This window comes from Dama dama, chromosome X (assembly GCF_033118175.1).
Source record: "Dama dama isolate Ldn47 chromosome X, ASM3311817v1, whole genome shotgun sequence".
In the NCBI taxonomy this organism is placed as follows: domain Eukaryota; kingdom Metazoa; phylum Chordata; class Mammalia; order Artiodactyla; family Cervidae; genus Dama; species Dama dama.
Window position 1 is genome coordinate 66,159,535 of NC_083714.1, and position 22,358 is coordinate 66,181,892.

Here is a 22,358-nt window from a genome sequence, read left to right on the forward strand (position 1 = left end):
AACAGGCACTGAGAGGTTAAATGGCAAAACTATCATTCACTGAGTAGATAGTAACAAAGTTCAAACAAAAAAATATATATGTTATGATTCTCATCCTTGGCCATATTATTTCCAGCATGTGTTTCTTTCAGATATGACTGTACCAGAATTATTTGCCACAGAGCTATCATTAATAGCTCCCATTAGGAGTCAGTTTTTTCCCTCTCTCAATGCATCTGCTAATAAAAATGCCAGCTCCATTCTGATTGTTTAACATGGAAATACTCTAAAGGAGTTTGGATCATATAAAATTAGAATAAGAAAATATTATGTTTGTTATTTACTATAATTTACTGCATCAACTTGCAGAATCCAAACTCCAGAAAAAGACCCAGTTCAGTTCAAGAAATCACACCAGCTGTGTAGTCCCTGTGACTTGGTCCTTGTGTTCAGGCCATATTTGAAATATGTAAAAAGTGGAAAATAGAGGCAACTTATTAGGTAGATCTGACACTGTTCTTTACTCTTCCCAAATCCCCAGCCCTCACATTCCTAAACCAGGTTAATCCTTACTGATGAACCCATCAGAAGAACTGGTAGTGGTAAAAACTGCAATGATCTTGCTTACCAGATTCTACTAATTTCCCCTAGTGGTACAAGGGAATCTCCAATCAGGACAGTAGCTGCCTCTTCCTGTGACTCTGCTGTGGCTACAGAGAACTGGCTTTTTCTTCATTTCCTTCATTCTTCCCTCTTCTCTTATTCTCCCTCTCTATATTGACATTACTACTTAACATCAATCCTTGAACCTCTTACATCAAATATGTCCCTGTATTTTACTTCAGGAGTCAATCACATTATAACATTTGCTGTATGAATATTCACTTTTCAACTAGCAAGCTTGAATCCACAATTAGATTAAAATGAGCAATATTTCCACATATCCTCTTCCCTGACATTGAAGCAAAGACACAATGATAACAATGACAGCAATGACAGGTTTTTGGTGAAAATTATAACTCAGCATGTGCTCAGGACATGTTAAGATTCAACGATATACTAGACAACATAATACTGACAACAGCTATGGAAAAGATCACCCTGAATGCTTACATGGTAGAAAACGTGCTTGATTTATCTTTTCTTTTTAATACTAGAGCCTATCCATTCACTCTCAGACTAAAAGACACTTTGATAAAATCCTTAAGTGACATACAACTTGCCAAAAAACAGTAATTATTTACAAAACCATCAGATCAACTCTGAAAGCAGTTATTTACACAATGCATGGGATCATTAAGCACAGGTAAAAACATGAGGACCTTTTGAATTTACATGCAATACCCTTCTCACTTTTCATCACTCATTACACATTTTAAAAATACAAATGACTGGCTTTTAAAAAATGCCTTGTTGAACCATACATCCATGGTGCACAGGTGACCTGTTGAATGCATTTTCACAAACTGAAAACACCCATGTCACCAGCATCCAGATCAAGCAACAGAATGTTACCAGAATCCCAGAGGCCCTCACGTGTTCCATTCCAGACAATAACCCACCCTCAAAATAACAATTTACAATGATTTCTAACACCATAGATTAGTTTGGCCTTAAGCTGCTACTTTTAAAGAAAAAATTTGAAAACTGCAACTAATGTATAAAGCTGAATTAAATATCTGCAGATATATTTTAGTTATTTTAAGCACCCAGAAAGTTTCACGGGGGTTAAAGATAGCGAAGATCAGGTGGAGGTTTCAAAATCACTCACTGAGCTGAATTTACTATGCCAGTAGGCTGTTAGCATCTCCCTTGAAAAAGCAGACTTATGATAACATACATTATTTCAGGAAGCATCACATCAGGATACAGCCATTATGCAAAAGAGTTTTAGGATATTGTAATGCAAAGAGTATAGGATCAAGGACCAAACTAAGAAGAGGCGAAGTGAGAGACCCCTGAAAGCCAAAACAATTGGGGAAGTCTTCATACTGTATGTTCAGAAGGGCTGAGAGAAGAGGGAACCCTATTTTTCCTAACAGAAAGTTCTCCCTCTTCTCCCAGCCCTTCTGAACATACCTGCCAATGTAGGAGACCTAAGAGATCTGGGTTCGATCCCTGGGTCAGGAAGATCCCCTGGAGGAGGGAATGGCAACCCACTCCAGTATTCTTGCCTGGAGAATTCCATGGACAGAGGAGCCTGGCTGGCTTCAGTTCATGGGGAAGCACAGAGTTGGACACGACTGAAATGACTGAGCACGCAAGTATGCAGGTGCTGAGACAGGCTGGGCAAGAATGTGGGTATGAGACAGATGAGCTATGCATACAATTCTCCAGCAGAGATTCTAGGTTCCAGAAGCTAAAGTACCCTGACAAATGCCTATAGGTCTATAAAAAAATGTTGACTTATATTGAAGCATTTTACTCAAATCCAAATGACCATGGTCTCTGCTTCCTTTCACTGTTCCCTAAAGATAATATTTTTAACATAGTTTTCTCTAGAAATTAAAATGAATTAGATGGTTTACATGTAATGAATTCAACACACTGGTTGGTAATGATTAGATCACTCATCAGCAAGAAAACATGACTTTCTGTCCTAAGTCCTTTTGACATTTCAGGTTGAAAATATATTTTTTATGCATGTGTTGGACTGCTGATAATTTGAATTCTTTTCAAGAAATTCACTTTGTTTAAGAGAAATTGGGGTGACTTGGTGAGAGTAAAGAAAAAAGAAGTATATCATAGAGGAAAATTTATGAACTGGATTCCTTAAAACTTAAAATTTAATATTCTTCTAAATTTTTATAAGATATTTATGGTGTCAATATGACAGAAGACAACTCATTCAGCAAAATTATTTGAAATGGTGTAGGAAAAGTCCAAATAAAGCTAAACAAACAATTTAATTTTTTAATTAAAATGACGTAGTAGTATGATACATACTCGATTTTACTCAGACTACTAATACCTAAGTAAAGTCAATCCTGTTGACATTTTGTAACATTGGTTTACCATCATTCTGTGCTTCTAATATCAGAGCAAAACTCAAAGTTTAAATCTGTTTGGAAATCTTATGGGTTCATACATCTTGGGTTCTATTAGTCACTGTACCTTGAATGCATTAAACACAGTAGGGTTTTGTTCCATAACTCAAAAGATTTTTCAATAAAATATCTAGTAGACACTATGAAAGTAATTTTTTTCAACCATTAGAACAAAAGAAGTTTCAGCAGTTAGTTAGATATTACATTAAGACATTTGGCTGCCATTATTTCCTATGAGACTTTTAATCCTTACTGTTCACCATAAACCTTTACAGTTTTTGGCCACCATAAGTTTTGATCTTCTCCATTAAAAGCTTGTTTCCAAGTTTAACTTTCTCCTTGAGAAAAAGTAAAACATGGGCCAGGAAATACTGTTAAGCCCTGGTGTTCTCTTTATTTCAACTTATTTTGTTTCTCCTCTTGTACTTAGAGTAAACAAATTTTCAGGTTGCTATTCTCAACTTGCCAACTTCCCAAAATGCCATATTTTGAAATGTATGTGTACTAAAAGGAGACACAAAGATTCAATGTAATAAATTTATTGAACAGTTACTTCTCTCTGAGCGTATATATTTCTCTCTGAGTTGCTGTGCTAGCTCTGAGTCTGTTGGGACACACGGGGCATATTCCTTGGCACTTACGAACTCAACCTAGGAGGTATAGAGAGAAGAATACATGAAATACAAAAATGCAAATGTGGTAGGTGCTGTATTACTAATAAGGCTACAGTGCTGCTGTGACTCAGAGAAAGGAAAGGGTAATTCCGTCAAAACGGGGCTAGAGAAATTGGACCACGATACAGATGAAGTGGTATTTATATTCCAGTAAATTTTTATTTGGTTAGTGTTGATTTTCTCCATGTTTTCCAATATGTAAACATGAATCTCTGTTGTATATTTTAGACCACAAAAGAATTAAAGTGGAACTGAAATGTATGTGATAAAATAATAGACAAAAGGTCTGCAAACTTTCATTGACTGTGTGATTGTGGGCAATACCTTCATCATTCTAGGCCTCAGTTTGTTCAACTGCAAAATGATGAATTTTGACTAAATGCCATCTTGGGTCTCTTTTGGCAGGGACTAGATTAAATCTAAACTTTCTGTCAGCTCTGGAGTTTTGGAATTTTTTTTTTTCCTCCAGTTTTTTTTTTCCCCTCCCTCATTCCCCCAACTTTTTAAACTCTATGACTTTACTTTTTTCTTTTTCTTCATTTGATAGATTTTTTTCCCCTAAAGTATTTCCTCTAATCTAAACTGTCATCATTATTAATCTTCTGAAGAATTCAGAATGGATAAACAGCTAATCAGAGTTACCAATCTGACATGGAAAGATGACAGACAGCAAAAGGTATCGTTGGTCACTAAAATTTATAACAGTGGATTTAAATCATAGGAAACTAGCACTGTTTATAGAAAACTTAACCCACTTTTATCTTATACGATGGTACTAATTTAACTGAAAGGAAACCCATTTCGGATTTATGCAAAAATTTAGGATTAATAGTGCCTTCAAATATATTAATATTATTTTCTGTTCTTGAATGGAATAGCTTTAATTAAGTTTTGCTAATCCTTTTGCTTTAATCCCTGGAGCTGACTTATAAAACACTAAGGTTTTAAATCAAACTACAAAAATCATCAAAGCTGAAAGTTATAGTGATAGCCACGGGAAGAGGGGGCAGGGGGGAAAACAATACAGGATTTATAAACTAGGTCTAGCAAACTAGCAATGCTTTAGACAACAGATCTATAGGTCTATTAGGTATAATTCTATATATAAAATCTTTAAAATTAGTCATTGGGGGAAAGGTAATGGTGATTTATCAAATATATTTTCAGTATTTTACAGGCATTAGATTCTCTATAGCAACAACTTTTATTTTTCTTTCTAAAGACTCATCGGTATGTCAAACATGAAGGAGAGGATCTGGAGATTTATCATTTAACCTAGAAGAAAATGACCACAGAAATAGTATTTTATTAATCCCCCTGGTAATAAAATTACAATGTACTATTCAACTTCATAAGAGTGATGAGGTGATCTGTTTAGAAGGCACTCTCAACCCTCACTCTGCCTGCTTGCCTCCACCCTGCCTAGAATAATAACTAAATAGATAAATAAGTGAAACCAAAGCAAAACAAAACCACTTTCAGATTCTTTAGGCAATGCTTCATAAACTTTACCCACCCAAGTGCCCCTAATGAAAGAGAAGATTGAATACGCTCCCCTAGGGATAAGCAGCAAGTGTGACATTTCTTTGAAGTCATCTGTTTTATTTTAAAAATTCATGTGAGTTTTGCATTCCACTCCATAACATATATCTGTTTTATGTAAAAATGATGTGGTTTCCCCCAATATCTTTGAGTTACAGAGCTCTAGGAAAATATGCTAAGTTTATACCATCGCCTTTCATCATTCAAGATGCACATAAATTTTAGAAGGTTAGCTTTACAAGGAACCAAGGCAGTTACAAGATACATTTTTCCATGGATCCCACATATTTCCTACTTTTAGTTTTCTTTTCACTTCAAGGTAATTTTTTTCCCTTTGTCAGTTACTTTGAGGTATATACCTTAAGTAATGAGCTGAAATACATTTACTTGCTATTCCAGACAGAAGAGACCCTTATTCTATTAAAATAGGTACACAGGTTTTAATAATCAAAAAACCTAGAAGGGGGAGGAATACATACATACACTACTATATATACAAAACATAAACAACAAGGGTTTATATGATGAAGACTATATTCAATATCTTATAACATATAATGGAAAGTAATCTGAAAAAATATACACATATATATAATTGAATCACTTTGCTGTATAGCTTCAACTAACACAATATTGTTAATCAACTATACTTCAATAAAAAATGAAATTCAGGATTTTCAAAGGTGTAGGAAGAAAACAGAAAACACAAAAGATAGATATTAGTAGTCATACAATCTTTCTTTAAATATGAAAAATATAAAAATAATATAAAAATCATTAACTAGTTTCAACTTTCCTGTACCAATCCAGTTTAAAAAGAAAGGTACTTTTTTTCTTTGTATAAGCAGTAATTTCACAAGGAGATAGGCCATAATTATAGAAAATAATTACTATATAGTGTTGACCTACTTTTATTGTTGCTGGTTGGCTTTGAATATAGATATGCTAGCTATATCCACAGTATTGGAGGTGACAGAATATGATTCAAACAGGACTGAAATCTGTATTAAGCAAATAAACATGCTAAACTTAAGCACCAAGGGAAAGTATTTAACTACAAAGAAGAAATTGGCTTGACCTTTCACACCACGTTCTGTTTTTTTCTTGCAGTCTAATTTCACAAATATTTTCTAATAAGGGCTTAGTAGTAACACATTAAAAAAAAAAATAAGGAAATGTATGCCGAACAGTGATTTGACAAATGTTACGTGTCTTAGAGAACACGGCACTTGAGAGTCTGAGGCACAGGATGTAGCATGATACACAGAGTTGGCATTATCAGAAAGGAATAAAAATGGCTCAAGAGAAACTATGTCTGGGCACACTGAAAGAAAACTAGCAGGAAATGAAAGGGGGATGCAAGTAAGTGGAATGTATGTAAGAACTTCTTGAGTTGAGAACTCTGAGTCTAAATTTTATAGGGAAAGAAAAAGAACTAGTCACAATAACTTGACAGGGGATTGCTGAAGCCCAAACAGTAAGAAAGGAAGATTTCTTGCAACAGTCTTTTGAATACAATGACATTCATTTCATGAATACATGAAAGCAGAAATAAGCAAAATATATCAGAGAGGTTTTGCTCTTAAAATGGATAGGAAGAAAGAAGTTGGTGAGATTGTAAAATAAAACTATGTAAAGATTTGCCAAAAGCCCAGAGGTAGCAAACAGAACTGAGTATAACACATACTTGGCTGAGAATGGAGGGATTATAGGTAGCCTTATAATTACTCTCCTCTAACAAGACAAAAGTAACAACTATAATATTCATTAAATTAAAGGAGTTAAAGAAATTCCATTAATTTCATTAGAGAAAAACGTTGAGGATGTGATCAACAATACCAAGATGGCAGAGATGACTACTGGCCACTGAACAATATTATACTTATGACATTCTGGGTTTTACAGACACACTTTTTTTCTACTTCAAAGGACACTAACCAGTGTATATGGTTTGTAGTAAACTCAGGATAACATATATGCTTTTGAGTCCTTACTGAAAGTCCTCAGAGTTATAGAGAAGTGGAACTGTGCTGCTCTGCTAAGTCATAGCCAACTCTTTGCAACTCTATGGACTGAAGCCCCCCAGGCTCCTCTATCCACGGAATTTTTCAGGCAAGAATACTGGAGTAGGTTGCCATTTCCTTCTGCAGAGAAGTGGAATCATCATAGTGTAATTTCAAATAAGAGCTTTATTGCTTTTATGATCCAAGAGGAAAAATGTACTCCACATCTATTGTTTGATTTCAAAAAGATATTTCCTTGATCCTTCCTTTCATTCACTTTTCAACTTCTGGCAAAAGTAAATACTTACTAACCAACAAAGCTAATCAGTTCAAATTAAAGTCTGGAGACATTTTTCTTCTTCCTCACTGATGTTTTCACCTATCCCAACACATTCCGTGACTGTGCCTTGCTGATACTGTTGCCTCTCTAGACAGCATTCTCCTTTTCCATGTCTGTAAAAATCCTAATTCTCATACTTCACACTTTTGGCCTCTTATACTATGCCTTCACTTAACTATCCATTCAAAAGTATTTCCCCTCTCATCTAAACTACAGTGTATTTTCTTGTAGCACTTCTCATATTCATCTCTGTTTTATAAAGTATTTGTATATATGTCTTGTCTTCTAGATTTTAAACGCCTTCTAGCAAGAACTATCTCACAATCATTTTGATATTACCAACAGCCCCACAGTATGGTTCTTTTGCAAACAATATACACTTAAGTTTTATGAAATGAATGAACAAACATACTATCTGATCAGAGATACAAAAGCTTCAATAACCTAGAATGGCTAAAAAAAAAAAAAGTAGGTTAAAAGCAGGTTATTAAAATATACTATGTTGTCAAATACAAACTAAGGAAAACTATTTTCCTGCTTTTCTTATATCAGTAACCAAACAAAAAATATGATTAATGCTATAGATTACCATTTAAAATATAATATTTAGGCAATATGTAGTTTCAAACCAGTTATAAATCAATTACCTTTGCTTGCGCTTTCTACATGTTCCAGTTCGTCAGTAAATTTCAGGATATCCCGGTAATTTTCCTCACAGATTTCAGCAAGAAAATGCAAGAGGGTGGTCTTTTGATCTGTTGATTTAGTATCTCGGATCTGAAATGGAATAATGATAATTATTTTTAGTATTTTTCAGCAATATAAGTATACTTTTACTTAAAGAAGTGAAACAAAGGAATGAATGAACTCAATTCATTATAATTAATAAAACTTTTTTTTAATGTCTAGGGTAGTTCCCACTGGGCTCTAGTAACAAGGTGCTGGGTTTTAAAATGAACTCATTTTCAGGAGAGAAAGGTGACCCAAAATGTAAATAATAATAATAATAATAAACTTTCATTTGTATTTCTTAAAATGTCTAAATCATGATGGCAAAGTGAACTATTCTTTTCATGAGAAAAGAAGAACCACTTAAGTACTGATAATAATGTCCAAGTTAATGTGTGTTTCTGTCATCAGCATTTTGGTCTTTGTATTATCTCATAAATATACTCTTAAAAGTTGGATGCATCTATGAGGCTATATTTATTTCTAGTCATCATCTATGCAAATGAAAATAAAAGAGCAAGTGCATTGTATGCTATTTTACTTGCATGGGCCATCAAAAAAGAATAACTAAAGGTTTTTTAAGCTGATTTATAAACAGAATCTGACCACACAATCATAATAATATGTCAAATTTTATTTGTCTGCTTACACATTGTATCTTCTTTTCAAAGACACTAAAAAGGAGATGTTTCAGCTAGAATGATAAAAAAAACCTCAAAGTATAGGACAAAAAAAATCTGTAATGAGAATCTAAGTGTTTTCTTTAATATAACTGTCATACAAGACTAAGTACAAATGAAATCAAGGATTTACTTAGAAACAAAGGACAAATATGGCATGAAGTATCAAGTTTTCTCATTCTATTCGATGTTTTAATTCTATAATCCTTAGATGATGGGTTTGTCCACTGATGTCCATACTGATTTGGAGGTTTTAGCTTTAAGGATTACTGTTTAGAATAAATGAATATTCTTTACAAACAGGCTTATGAAAAGGCTTGGAGGATATTTAGGTAATTACAGAGTAATTTAATCCTTATTGTTTTAGTGGCTAAGGAAAAAAAAATCACATTTACTTAATCAGGTCCATACTTTTTGTGTTACAGTTTATTTAAACAACTGTTAGAGTCCAATGATATAAACAACGTAAAATAAATGCTAGTCTTAAGTCTCAAAACAAACAGCCATAGGAGTCATGATGCTGGTAATTCAAGTGATCACAATGATTCCTTTTAGGATTTCTGGAATTACTATTTATCCAACGCAGGGAAAAATATTTAAAATTTCGCATTATTATGCTGATGCACCAAACACTTTTTAAGTACTACAAAGTTAAAATGGCACAATTCAATAATAAGCTATAAGAACAAAAAGCAACAAAAACCTAAAGAGCAATTTGTCTTAAGTCAGGCTCGCAGCTGTGAAGACTCAATAGGATGTTCACTTTCCAAAAGAGAGGTCTTTTCTTGAGATTACAGGGTTATATGTTCACAAAGTGCATCCCTTTCAGAGGATTGCTGGCTACTTCAAGCAATAAGAAAATAAACATTTTCTTTTTTGTTGTTGTTGTTTCTTACAAACTACTTTAATTCCTAAATGTTCAAGCTGGAGTTATAAAAGGCAGAAGAACCAGAGATCAAATTGCCAACATCTACTGGATCATAGAAAAAGCAAGAGAGTTCCAGAAAAACATCTACTTCTGCTTTATTGACAAGGAGTCAAAGCCTTTGACTCTGTGGATCAAAACACACTGTGGAAAATCATTCAGGAGATGGGAAAACCAGAGCACCTGATCTGCCTCCTGAGAAATCTGTATGCAGGTCAAGAAACAACAGTTAGAACTGGATATGGAACAACAGACTGGTTCCAAATCAGGAAAGGAGTACATCAAAGCTGTATATTGTCACCCTGCTTATTTAACTTCTATGCAGAGTACATCATGCAAATGCCGGGTTGGATGAAGCACAAGCTGGAATCAAGATTGCTGGGAGAAATATCAATAACCTCAGATATGACACCACCCTTATGGCAGAAAGTGAAGAAGAACTAAAGAGCTTCTTGATGAAAGTGAAAGAGAAGAGTGAAAAAGTTGACTTAAAACTCAGCATTCAGAAAACTAAGATCATGGCATCTGGTCCCATCACTTTGTTGCAAATAGATGAGGAAACAATGGAAACAGTGAGAGATTTTGGTTTTTTTGGGCTCCAAAAATCACTGCAGATGGTGACTGCAGTCATGAAATTAAAAGACGCTTGCTCCTTGGAAGAAAAGCTATGACCAACCTAGACAGCATATTAAAAAGCAGAGACATTTGTTTGCCAACAAAGGTCTGTCTAGTCAAGGCTATGGTTTTTCCAGTAGTCATGTATGGATGTGAGAGTTGGACTATAAAGAAAGCTGAGTGCCGAAGAATTGATGCTTTTGAACTGTGGTGTTGGAGAAGACTTGAGAGTCCCTTGAACTGCAAGGAGATCCAACCAGTCCATCCTGAAGGAGATCAGTCCTGAATAGTCACTGGAAGGACTGATGCTGAAGCTGAAAGTCCAATACTTTGCCACTTGATGCAAAGAACCGACTCATTGGGAAAGACCCTGATGCTAGGAAAGATGGAAGGTAGGAGCAGAAGGGGATGACAGAGGAAGAGATGGTTGAATGGCATCAACGATGTCATGGACATGAGTTTGAGTAGGCTCCGGGAGTTCGTGATTAACAGGGAAGCCTGGCTTGCTACAGTCCATGAGGTCACATGGAGTCGGACATGACTAAGCGACTGAGGTGAACTGAAAAACATTAGGTACTTAAAGAAATTGACAGCACATCTTCCAAAAGGAAGGGAAATTGATCTGTATTTTATGAAATCTATGGAGAGAAACTATTTACACACAGAGAGACAAACACAGAGCCCAACAATGAAAACCCATGCAATTTTTTAGGACACCACACTGTAGAAGTATATCAATTTTCTTTTCAAAAATGCACAGAGCCAATACTGGAAAGGAAAACACAAGAATAGAAAAATAGCACTGTGCTCGTATGGCAACCTTGTGGGTGATTTTAAAACTCCCTTTTTGACAAGCATGCTTATTAGTGCTTAATTTTAAGAATTCTCAGAAATGAAGCATAACATTTCAGTTAAATATCTTTATCAGAATCAGAAAGAGTAGTCAACAGAGTTGCATGACTTTTCTAGAATTCTAACATTGCCTTCAAGGCATGGACAAAGATGGCCATATGCCTATCTTGTCAAGCTGAGAAATATTTCAGTTGGTATGGGAGATGACTTGCTAAATCTGTACTGAAATGTTTATTTTTTAAATAACCTTACACCAACAGTCTATCTTGTGGTTTCAAACTGGTAGGGAATAGTCACGACAAATATGTGGTCTTTTTAAAATTTTTTCTCTATGTCCATGACATTTAGACCAATCATTTAAAAATGAACATATAATGTTAAAACATAAGGGCAAAGCATCTTTGCATATTAAAGTATATTTACTTTGTATTATCAGGTCTTCAATGTCTCTTACTGTGTCTACACCATCCACACATTAGCCATCGTCTCTCAGGATTTATTGAATGGTTCAATGTCAAGTACAGAAGGCAGCTAAGAACATTCACCTTCATCACTTCTAATGGCTAAAGGCATTTATCCAATAATTTGCTCTTCCAAGTGTACTTGATAGCTATAGACATCTCCTGGGGTAGTTTAAAGGTAACCTGAGTATGTTCAAAATCACTTCCAAAGTGTTTGGGTTAGTTTACTAATAAATAAAATTGACTTTGTTTTGATACCAGGTTAACTCAGTATAACATGCAAAAGGATGAACAAAATGGCCACCCTATAATCCTCTGTCTTGTACATATTTTCAAACAATATAATGACAAGTAGCTCCAGAAATTGGAATTATTTGAAAAAGCTAAAAACATTTTATAATATCTTAATAAAGTGAGTTATCAGTGAATGATAGCAATAAAAATAGAGCAATTCACTATATTCACTGATTAAATGCCAGTTAATAAACCACATAGTGATTTTAATTATAATCATCTGATCAATAAATGTTACACATAAAGATTAATAACTGAATTTATATTAACTGTATCTACCTAATCTTTAATAACTTTCTGAAATGGTACACGAATACAAAATACCTGCAACAGATGAACACATTTCTCTAGCAAATTCTGACCATTCTTTTTTTCCCCTAATAAACAGGAGTGTTATATTAAGAAAGATACTATTTATATGTGATGTGTTCAAATACATTTCCAAAACTTTAGTTAGGGAGATAGCAAAATATCTGAATAACCAATTGCCTCATAAAAGATTTATTTTGAACCCTGTCATTCGAGCCTGAAAACCTGCGGTCTTCACCCTATTTTTGAAATCAGGTGGACTGAACACACAGAAGGCAGCACACATCCAGAGTGCCTGAGCCAACAACATTTTAATCATCTATGTCAGTCACACTCAATCTTTCTGCGAAGGACCCCTTCTATAGGTAATTTTCCCTTCTCCTGAGATTTAAGCCTATTTCTTCTTGCTCTGTCGTCACTGGAAACTGAAAATAACTGGTCACTATCCTCTGTATAACACCTCTCAAAGAGTGAAAGCTCCCTTTCTCAGGTGTCCTTTGCTCTTAAACCAGACTGTTTCAGTTCATTTAACCTTGCCACACAAATGTTAGTTTTTAAATGTTTTATTTTGTTAGGAATAGAACCCATTCAAAGTTTCCATTGCAAAGTCTCCCTTCAGCTACTAGAAAATCATACCAACTTCTTGGTTTTGCATTTACGGCCCTTTCTCAGCTGACCCCTGCCTACCTTTCTAATGTGTCCCCTGCTGCTTTCTGGTACCTACCCTTCTCTTCAGTCTGATTACAACTGCTTGAACATACCATTCACTGTCACGCCGCTGTGCTTTTGTACATCTTGGCTCTCTATAGACTCTCCTCCTCTTTACTCTATCTGCCAAGTGAATACCTACTCAAGTTTCAAGAGTACTCAAGTACTCCTTCCTTTCTGAAGACCCCGCTAAGGAATAATTTATTCCTTCCTTTGCTATGTTCCTTCACTATACACATTTCAACACAGTACTTTCTTCCAGTCAGTATGAGCTCTTTCAAGGGAAGAAACCCTGTTTCACTAATATTTATTATCCACAGTACCAAGGAGCATCGTAGTACATACCTAGGGAGGCAATCAATGTTTCTGAATGAAGATTTTACTCCACATAAATTCCGACCTGTGTAGGCCATAGAACAGTTCTTCTAAATTAAACTATACTCTTGTTCTGTGTGCATGTGTACACATGTGCACACACATATACATACATACACATACAGAAATATTGACCACAAAGTCCAGATTTTCTCAGGACACCGTATCTGTTGTGAGTTATATGAGAGGCAATGACAGAACAAAGTCACAACATCCCCTTGGGAAATGAAGCACTAAACATTTATAAGGGGAGACAGGTTAGGAGCAAAGCAATTATGAATGTAGAATTACATTCGATGATTCAGTATGGGTTGGATACTAGGGATCAGAGATAAACAATAAATGATACTTTCAAAGCCCAAAAAGCCTAGCATTTACTAGAAAACACAAAATTATACAGAAAGGGGATGACGTAGCAGAGTAATTTTCTAGAAAGTGTCAAGGACTGATATAGCTAAAATGATAATGAGTACATGAAAAAAAATGCAGAGAAAAGACAAAGTTAAGACACACTGTGAAGACAAACAAGATTAAGCCACTGAAAAGAAATACCTGGAATGACAGAAAGGGAAAGATTAGACACCAAAAGTTTTAACTATGGGTGATTAAAAGAATGGTTGTACTGGAAACAGAACTTCCATACGACCCTGCAGTCCCACTGCTGGGCATATACACTGAGGAAACCAGAACTGAAAGAGACACATGTACCCCAATGTTCATCGCAGCCCTGTTTACAATAGCCAGGACATGGAAGCAACCTAGATGTCCACTGGCAGACGAATGGATAAGAAAGCTGTGGTGCATATACACAATGGAATATTACTCAGCTATTAAAAAGAATGCATTTGAATCAGTTCTAATGAAGAGTATGAAATTGGAGCCTATTATAAAGAGTGAAGTAAGTCAGAAAGAAAAACACCAATACAGTATATTAATGCATATATATGGAATTTAGAAAGATGGTAACAATGACCCTATATGCAAGTAGCAAAAGAGACACAGATGTAAAGAACAGATTGTTGGACTCTGTGGGAGAAGGCGAGGGTGGGATGATTTCAGAGAATAGCATTGAAACGTGTATATTATCATATGTGAAATAGATTGTTAGTCCTGGTTCGATGCATGAGACAGGGTGCTCAGGGCTGGTGCACTGGGATAACCCTGAGGGATTGAATGGGGAGGGAGGTGGGAGGGAGGGTCAGGATGGGGAACACATATATACCCATGGCTAATTCATGTGAATGTATGGCAAAAACCACCAAAATACTGTAAAGTAATTAGCCTCCAATTAAAATTTTTAAAAAAAGAGAGAACAAAATAAAGAGAAAAAAAAAAAAAAAAGAATGGTTATATTGAGAAAGCGGCAACTCTCTAGAGTAAGCTGGCTTTGAGAAGGAGGTAGCAGTTCATTTTTTAGTCGTTAAGTGGTAGCTATGTGGAGCTAAGCTATGGAAGGTGGTCATTGCCATTCCATTCTCTCTGCTTCATTTTATCCTATATAATAATGCTTCTTAAACATCCATATGACCATGCCATTCTCTTCCTTCAAAACAATAATGATTCTCTACAACTCATATCAAGAGGTTCACATTTCTAATCAGAATAGTTATGAGCACAGACTTTGGATTCAGACAGTACTAGGTTTGAACCTTCACTCTCTATACCATTCACTACTTGTGCGACCTTGGGCAAGTGACCTAAATACTCTCTGTCTCAGCTTTCTCATCCATAAAATAGGCATTAGATAAGACTTGTAGAATTTAATAAGATAGTCTATTATCATGACCAGGATCATCATCTAGATTAGAAGTGATAAGAATGTACTTTAGCTTCCTATCTTCATACAGAATAAATCATTACCAAAACCGAAAAGTCCCTCTGTGACCTGGACCACCATTACCATTGAGATCTTATCTCTAGCTATTATCCCTCACCAGCCCCCTTGAGCTATGCTTGACCTCCATTCTGTTGCTCCTTGAATTTACCAGGCATGTGTCTCACTCAAAGCCTGTGCCTGCACTTTTTCTCTGCCTGGAAGTTTTCACTTTTATTCACCAGAATGGCTAGCTCCTTCTCATCTTTCAAGATCTATACTCAAAAGTCACTTTCTCATTATGTTCTTTTCTAGTTACTCTATCAAAAATTGCAATCCACTCTCAAAACATCTCTTACCTCTTTCCCTCTTATATTTTTCTCCACAGCAATCATCACAAATATACTACTTATTTTTAAATATTTTATTATTTTTTATTATAATAAAAATACTTTTTTTTATTATCTGTCTCTCTCTGGCATAATGTCAGCTACACAAGTAGAGGGCATTTTTTGGTCTGCTTTGTTCACTTTTATATACTCAGCATCTAGAACAATGGGTGGCAAATAACAGGCACTTAATATATATTTACTGAATGCATGAATGGGTGAAGGTTTCCATTCCTTTTCTTATGTTCTTTTTGACCTAAAATATCTTCTTCCTTCATTATGTGGTAGTAGCCTACACCCCCTTTAAGGGGGAGGAGAACCAACATTTCTAACGTATCTATCATGTGCCTATGGGCCAGGTCCTTTGATAAGTGCTTCAAATGTGTCATCTTTTCTTTAAAAAATCATCAAAACATTCAGTTATTAACAAGCCCATTTTATAGGTAAGGAACCAGGTTTAGAGTACTTAAGTAACTTGACCTTGGTCAAAAGTTGGTGCCAGAATACAACATGGTAACTTATGAACACTGGGTGTCTATCACATTCTGGACAAGCATCAAGGGTGATAAAGGTGATGGGACTGGGGGATAGGGTCATTCAGGGACAGCAGTGCTAATGATCCACTGTGAACTTTCCTGAACAGAATTAATAAATTTTGTTTTTATTTTCTCATAGTGATTTATATAAACTCTAGTTAAAAGATTTTTTCCACAATATATCATTTTGTTTACACAAGGAGTCTCACCTGCCAAACTGTGAAGTCCTTAAGAAAGAAGAAAAAATATAATTTTGTTCAGTAAATGTTTGTTGAATGAATACATGCTACAGAGAGCACAAAGATAATGAGAACTGACTTGACGACTAGAGAAATTTTCCATGACCTTCATGCACAGTTTCAATACGTTGCCAGTGGTGCAAACTTAAAAAGACTGGATAACCAGAAAGAGAAGGTAACATGTAAGGTAATTTATTAAAAATATTGATTATGGGTAACAAATAGCTAGATAATAGAGTGGGCAGCAGAACTGGCAGCTGGAAAATGGTGAAGCTAGTAACAAAGATTATTATGATTACTCGTCCTCAATAAGTTCAACATAATTAAGGCTGTGGAGATTAGGCAATGGAAGAAATAAACATTGAAAATCATGAGAAGGAAAATGGATAGGCATTGGCTATTTCACTCATTCTCAAACCATGGTTCCTGAACCAATAGATTCAGCATCACCTATGAACTTGATCAAAATGCAAAAATGAGGGCCATGCATGAAATTGACTAAATCAGAAACTTGAAGTGTAAGCATCCATCAATATATGTTTTAATATATTGGCCAAAAAATCCTGATAGCACCTCCAGGTGATTAAGGCATGCTAAAGTTGGAGAACCACTAGACTTCTTCAAAGGAAATTTCTAGACGAGATGTTTGCCAGCGCCCTGTCATAATTACTTCCACATATAAAAAGTTGAAGTACCAACATAACTCCAAAGCTTACTGTTAATTTACAACTTAAGAGGAATTTTCTAGCAATCTGTAACATCTGAAGGACACAATCACTCTGAATGTTCTTGATTATTTTATATTAAAAATGAGACTGATTAGTATCAGAACTTACCATCTACTCATCAAAGAACTGATGACCCAAACAGTATGTCCAAAGCTGTGAAGATTGTAAATACACTGTTCATAGGTCTTTAAAACTCTCCCTCTTCCTTCACCTAAAAGTGTATTGAAAATACAGCTACGATTCATGTCACTGTATGGCAAAAATCACTACAATATTGTAAGTAATTAGCCTCCAAAAAAAAAGAAAATACAGCTACATGATGCTGTAGTGTGTCTCATCGTCCCTGTATTATCAGGGTGATGAGCTAGACAACTCAGAAGATCCTTCATGCCTTCCAACTGTAATTCAAGCTGCAAAACTCACTTCTTATTGGCAAATCTGAATTACTGTTGAAATATTTGCTCAAGAATTTTGGATTAGAGTAACAAATTTCAATGCAAGACATCAGGTTTCAATGCTTTCCACAAAAAGTCTTGCCTTATGAATGTATTTCACCAGTTCTAATTTCTAGGCTAATGTGTACTGGCTCTAAGTAAGCAAATGCCATGACATATTTAAGCAGGTTTAAAAATATTAAAACTTCAAATGTGGTGGAATATAAAAATACAACAAAGTAGCAAATATAACAGAAAAGAAGCAGACTCATAGATCTAGAGAATAAGCTAATGGTTATCAGTGGGGAGGGGGAAGGGCACAACAAGGGTGACGGGACTAAGAGGTACAAACTATTATGTATAAAATAAGCTACAAAGATATACTGTACAACAGGGGGAATATAGCAAATATTTTAAAATAACTATAAATGGAATATAACCTTTAAAAATTGTGAATCAGTATATTGTAGACCTGGAATTTATATAATATCATATATATCAACTATTCTTGAATAGAAAAAGAAAAAACTTCAATGTGAGATACATTTCATGTCTCTAGATTATATCACAAGGAAGGCCTTTCTAGACATGCCTGCTCCTTTTTCCCCTCGTGTTTATACAAATGGCCACAATGAAACTCAGCAAACTTATCAACAGGTCCTTTACTCAGGAAAACTCAGAAATGCCTAATCCCTCTGCATCAAGGAAAGAGCTCTGACAGACAGCAACACAGCAGGATCCACATTTATACTGAACTGTCCTTGGAAAGAAAGGATGTAGAGAAAAGCAGTGAAGGAATATGGTAGAATCATTGGAATAAACCCAGCTAGACTACCAATATAATCAGATCATTCAACTTCATTTCTTTTAGCAGAAATGTTTCCTAATCATGGCTTCTTTTTCCCTATTATATTTTTATATTCATGGAACAGTTAATATTTAAGCAATCATGAATGCTCCAGTGCATATATCAAAACAACTGCTATTGCGTGCCAGTCCTGGTACAGCACATGAATTCTAATGTTTGTCTCCTTTATTTAAGCAAAATTAAGTTCTGAGCTCTCTGCCAAGGGTTGTTTACAAATTATTGCTTTCTTCAATACCACCACACGCTGCAATAACATTGAGAAAGATAATGTATTTTTAAGGATTGCAATTACCATAAAGATATTAGCTCTGTAGCAACGACCAGACAAGTTTCATACATGCTTTCCTGGCTTTATTTCTAACTCTCACCCCAAATGCTTTCCTGGTGGTACATGACCAAGGCTGAAACTAATTCAGCCAAATGTAATATACAGTAGAAAGATGTCTTAATTCTTTATGGAAATGTGACTGTCCTTTTTTCTTTTAACATTCTTTATTTGAGTACTACTATGGTATTTTAAAAAAAAAGGGAACAGATAATATCAATTGTGTTAAAGTCAAACAATTTAAGAGTATTACACTTGTTTGCTTCATTTATAGCAGCAGTCTGTGAAAGGAGAGCTTAAACTTGAAAACCATGACAACATTAAATGGCATAAAGACTCATCTCAATTGCCACCTTCTGGCCCAACAGGGCAGTGGTGATGTCAGTTTCCAAGAGAAGACAAATTTTGCTTTCCTGTTCTTCCTGCTCCACCTCTCAGCATTTTTCCTTCTATCCCTACTTACTTATTCAAGGAGAATACTCTGCATATGCATTAGCCTGAAGTAGTCAGCACCAGTGGCAAATCAACAACCATTTGTCCTCATTTGAGGCAAGACCAGAAAGAATTAATGAATCATGTCTATACTTTAAAAACTAAAGCTGTTCTGGCACTTTCAAGTGCTCTTAATCAACCTGCCTATAGGTTTACCAAACAGAAGTTCTTCTGAGACTAGTTTTGAACAAAAATCAAGTTATTCTAAATTGGTATAGAAATACTTTACAGACACGAATATCCCCAAGGTCTTCACTGGTTTCCTCTCAGAAATGGTTTAAGCATTTAACTAAAATTTGCAACTTTTATTGTCATGAGAATTTTACTTAACAAAATTGTTTTATATGCATGAGGTTTGAAAACAAATGAAGGAATTTTGGGTTTGTTTATGTTTTTCCTGTCCATCACCACCACCAAATAGGTGTATATAACTAATATTGCTATCTATATATGGTGTAAATAAATGACTTTTGGAGGTGTGATATTAGTGGCTTTAAGAATAACTATTTAAGCTATTTAAGAACAACTTTTAAGGCCTAAGTTATGCAATATTGCCAAATTATAATTAGAATCTGTGCAACCACTGCTTAGGGATGAGTTACATAATTAGCTATCCTCCGTCATTCTTTTTCATGACTGTATACTATTCCACCACATGAATATACTTTAGGTATAGTCTCATGCTGACCATTTCTGTTATCTAGTTTCCATTCTTAGAGGGGTGAGGGAGTCATTATTACAGATATTCTTATAGATAATGCTGTTGTGAATATTATTTTGTTATAATACACATACAATTTGCCATTTTAACCATTTTTAAGTGTATAGTTAAGTGGTGTTAAGTACATTCAACGTTGTTATGCAACCATAACCAATGTCCACCTCCAGAACTTTTTCCCATGCTCACATTCTGCACCCATTAAACAATAATTCCCCATTCTTCTTTCTGTTCTACCTGCTAGCAACCATTACTATGCTTTCTGTCTCTATGAATTTGTCTGTTATATACCTCAATTAAGTGGATTATCAATATTTGTCCTAATGTGTCTGGCTTATCACACTTAGCATAACGTCTTCAAGATTCATCCATGCTGTAGGATATACCAGATTTCCTTTTTGTAAAGGTTGAATAATAGCCCAGTGTATGTATATAGCATATTTTATTTATTCATTCATCTGTCAGTGGACACTTGGGGTGTTATCACCTTTGGCCAATGTGAATAATACTACCATGAATAATCAGTATGCAAATATATGTTCAAGTCTCTGCTTTCAATTCTTTTATGTTTACATACAGAAGTGGAATGTGGCATAATACAGTAATTCCATGTTTAACTTTTTTAGTAACTACCATACTGTTTTCCACAGGGGCTATTATCACACAAGCCATTTTACATTCACACAAGCCATTGTACAAAAGTTTCAGTTCCTCCATTTCCTTGCTAATATGTTTGTTTTCTGTTGTTTCTTCTTCTTCTTCTTCTTTTTTTTTTTTTTAAGATAGTAGCTATCCTAATGGATATGAAGTGGTATTTCATTATAGTTTTGATCCAGATTTCCCTAATGATTAATGATGTTGAGCATATTTTCATGTGCTGATTGGCCATTTTCTATAGAAAAATGTCTATTAAAGTCTTTTGCCCATTTTTGAATTAGGTTGCTTGTGTTTGCTGTTGTTCATTTGTAGGAGTTATGCTTTAGCAGATATATGATTTACAAATACTTTCATCCATTCTGCGGGTTATCTTTTTACTCTGTTGATAGTGATTATTCTTGTACAAGTCTCCAGAGTCCTTATGTAAGAGCTTATTTAGAGAATATACTAGGGGCAGCATTGATGGTTATGGTATCTTCAACATTTCTAAATCATATGAAACTGTTTTCCAAAACAGAGGTAACAAATCACACTCTCACCAATAGTTCCCTTTGACACACATTCTTATTCACTCATATTATTATCAGAATTTAAAAATTTTTGCCCATCTAATGGATATGAAATGATATCTCATAGTGATTAATTTCATTTTAGGTATGAGTATAAAATGGGCTTCCCTGGTAGCTCAGCTGGTAAAGAATCCGCCTCCATACCCTGGAGGAGGGCATGGCAACCCACTCCGGGATTCTAGCCTGGAGAATCACCATGGACAGAGGAACCTGGCAGGCTACAGTCCATGGGATCACGAAGAGTTGGACACGACTGAGTGACTCAGCACAGCACAAGAATGTAAAATGGTACACATACCATGGAAAACAGTTTCTTTTAAACTTAAAGCTTACTTTCTATAAGATATAACACTCCCAGTCCTAGATATCTACCCAAGATAAAGGAAAATTCTGTCTTGCACATGAATATTAAGAGCAGCATTATTTGTAGTAGACAAAAATTAGAAACAACCTAAACTCCCATCAATGAATGGAAATGTGGTGGAATATTATTCAGTAATAGAAATGAACTACTGATACATGTCACAACATTACGCTAAGTGAAAGCCACACCAAATGCAAAGTAACAGAAAAGATTACATTACTGAATGATTTCGTTTATATGAGATTGTAGAAAAAGTTAAAACTATAGTGACAGAAGGCAAAGAAGTATTGCCTGGAGCTGGGAGTAGGGACTGACTGCAAAAGGGCATGACCAAACCACAGGTGGTTAAAACTGTTTCATGTCTTGACTGCAGTGAAGGTTACACAGCTGTATACAAACAACAAAATTCATCAGACTGTATACTAAAAAATGAGTAAATCTGATAGTATGTCAATTATACTTTGGTAAATTACTTTAAAAATTACCAGTTAAGTTGAAATCTCTCTTTAGAGTGAACACATTTTACTTCTGAAATAATTAACACAACAAACAAAGTCTTAAGGAGAATCCTTCAGAAACTGACAAGTACCCAGGCCTTTCTTATATATTTCATGAAACCTGAAACTTGAGAAAAGAACGGAATAAGCCAGATTGTGACGGACGTAAAATTCTTAGAATCTTCATCAGCATCTC

The 22,358-nt window shown here is 35.0% G+C and overlaps 1 protein-coding gene across 1 annotated transcript in view; it reads right to left on the reverse strand.

The window, feature by feature from the left end:
• Positions 1-22,358, reverse strand: part of DIAPH2 (diaphanous related formin 2) — a 964,220-nt gene that overhangs the window by 437,287 nt on the left and 504,575 nt on the right. The window contains exon 23 of the mRNA XM_061136610.1: positions 8,233-8,362. Coding sequence (XP_060992593.1) covers positions 8,233-8,362 — 130 coding nt within the window. The remainder of the gene's footprint in view (positions 1-8,232; positions 8,363-22,358) is intronic.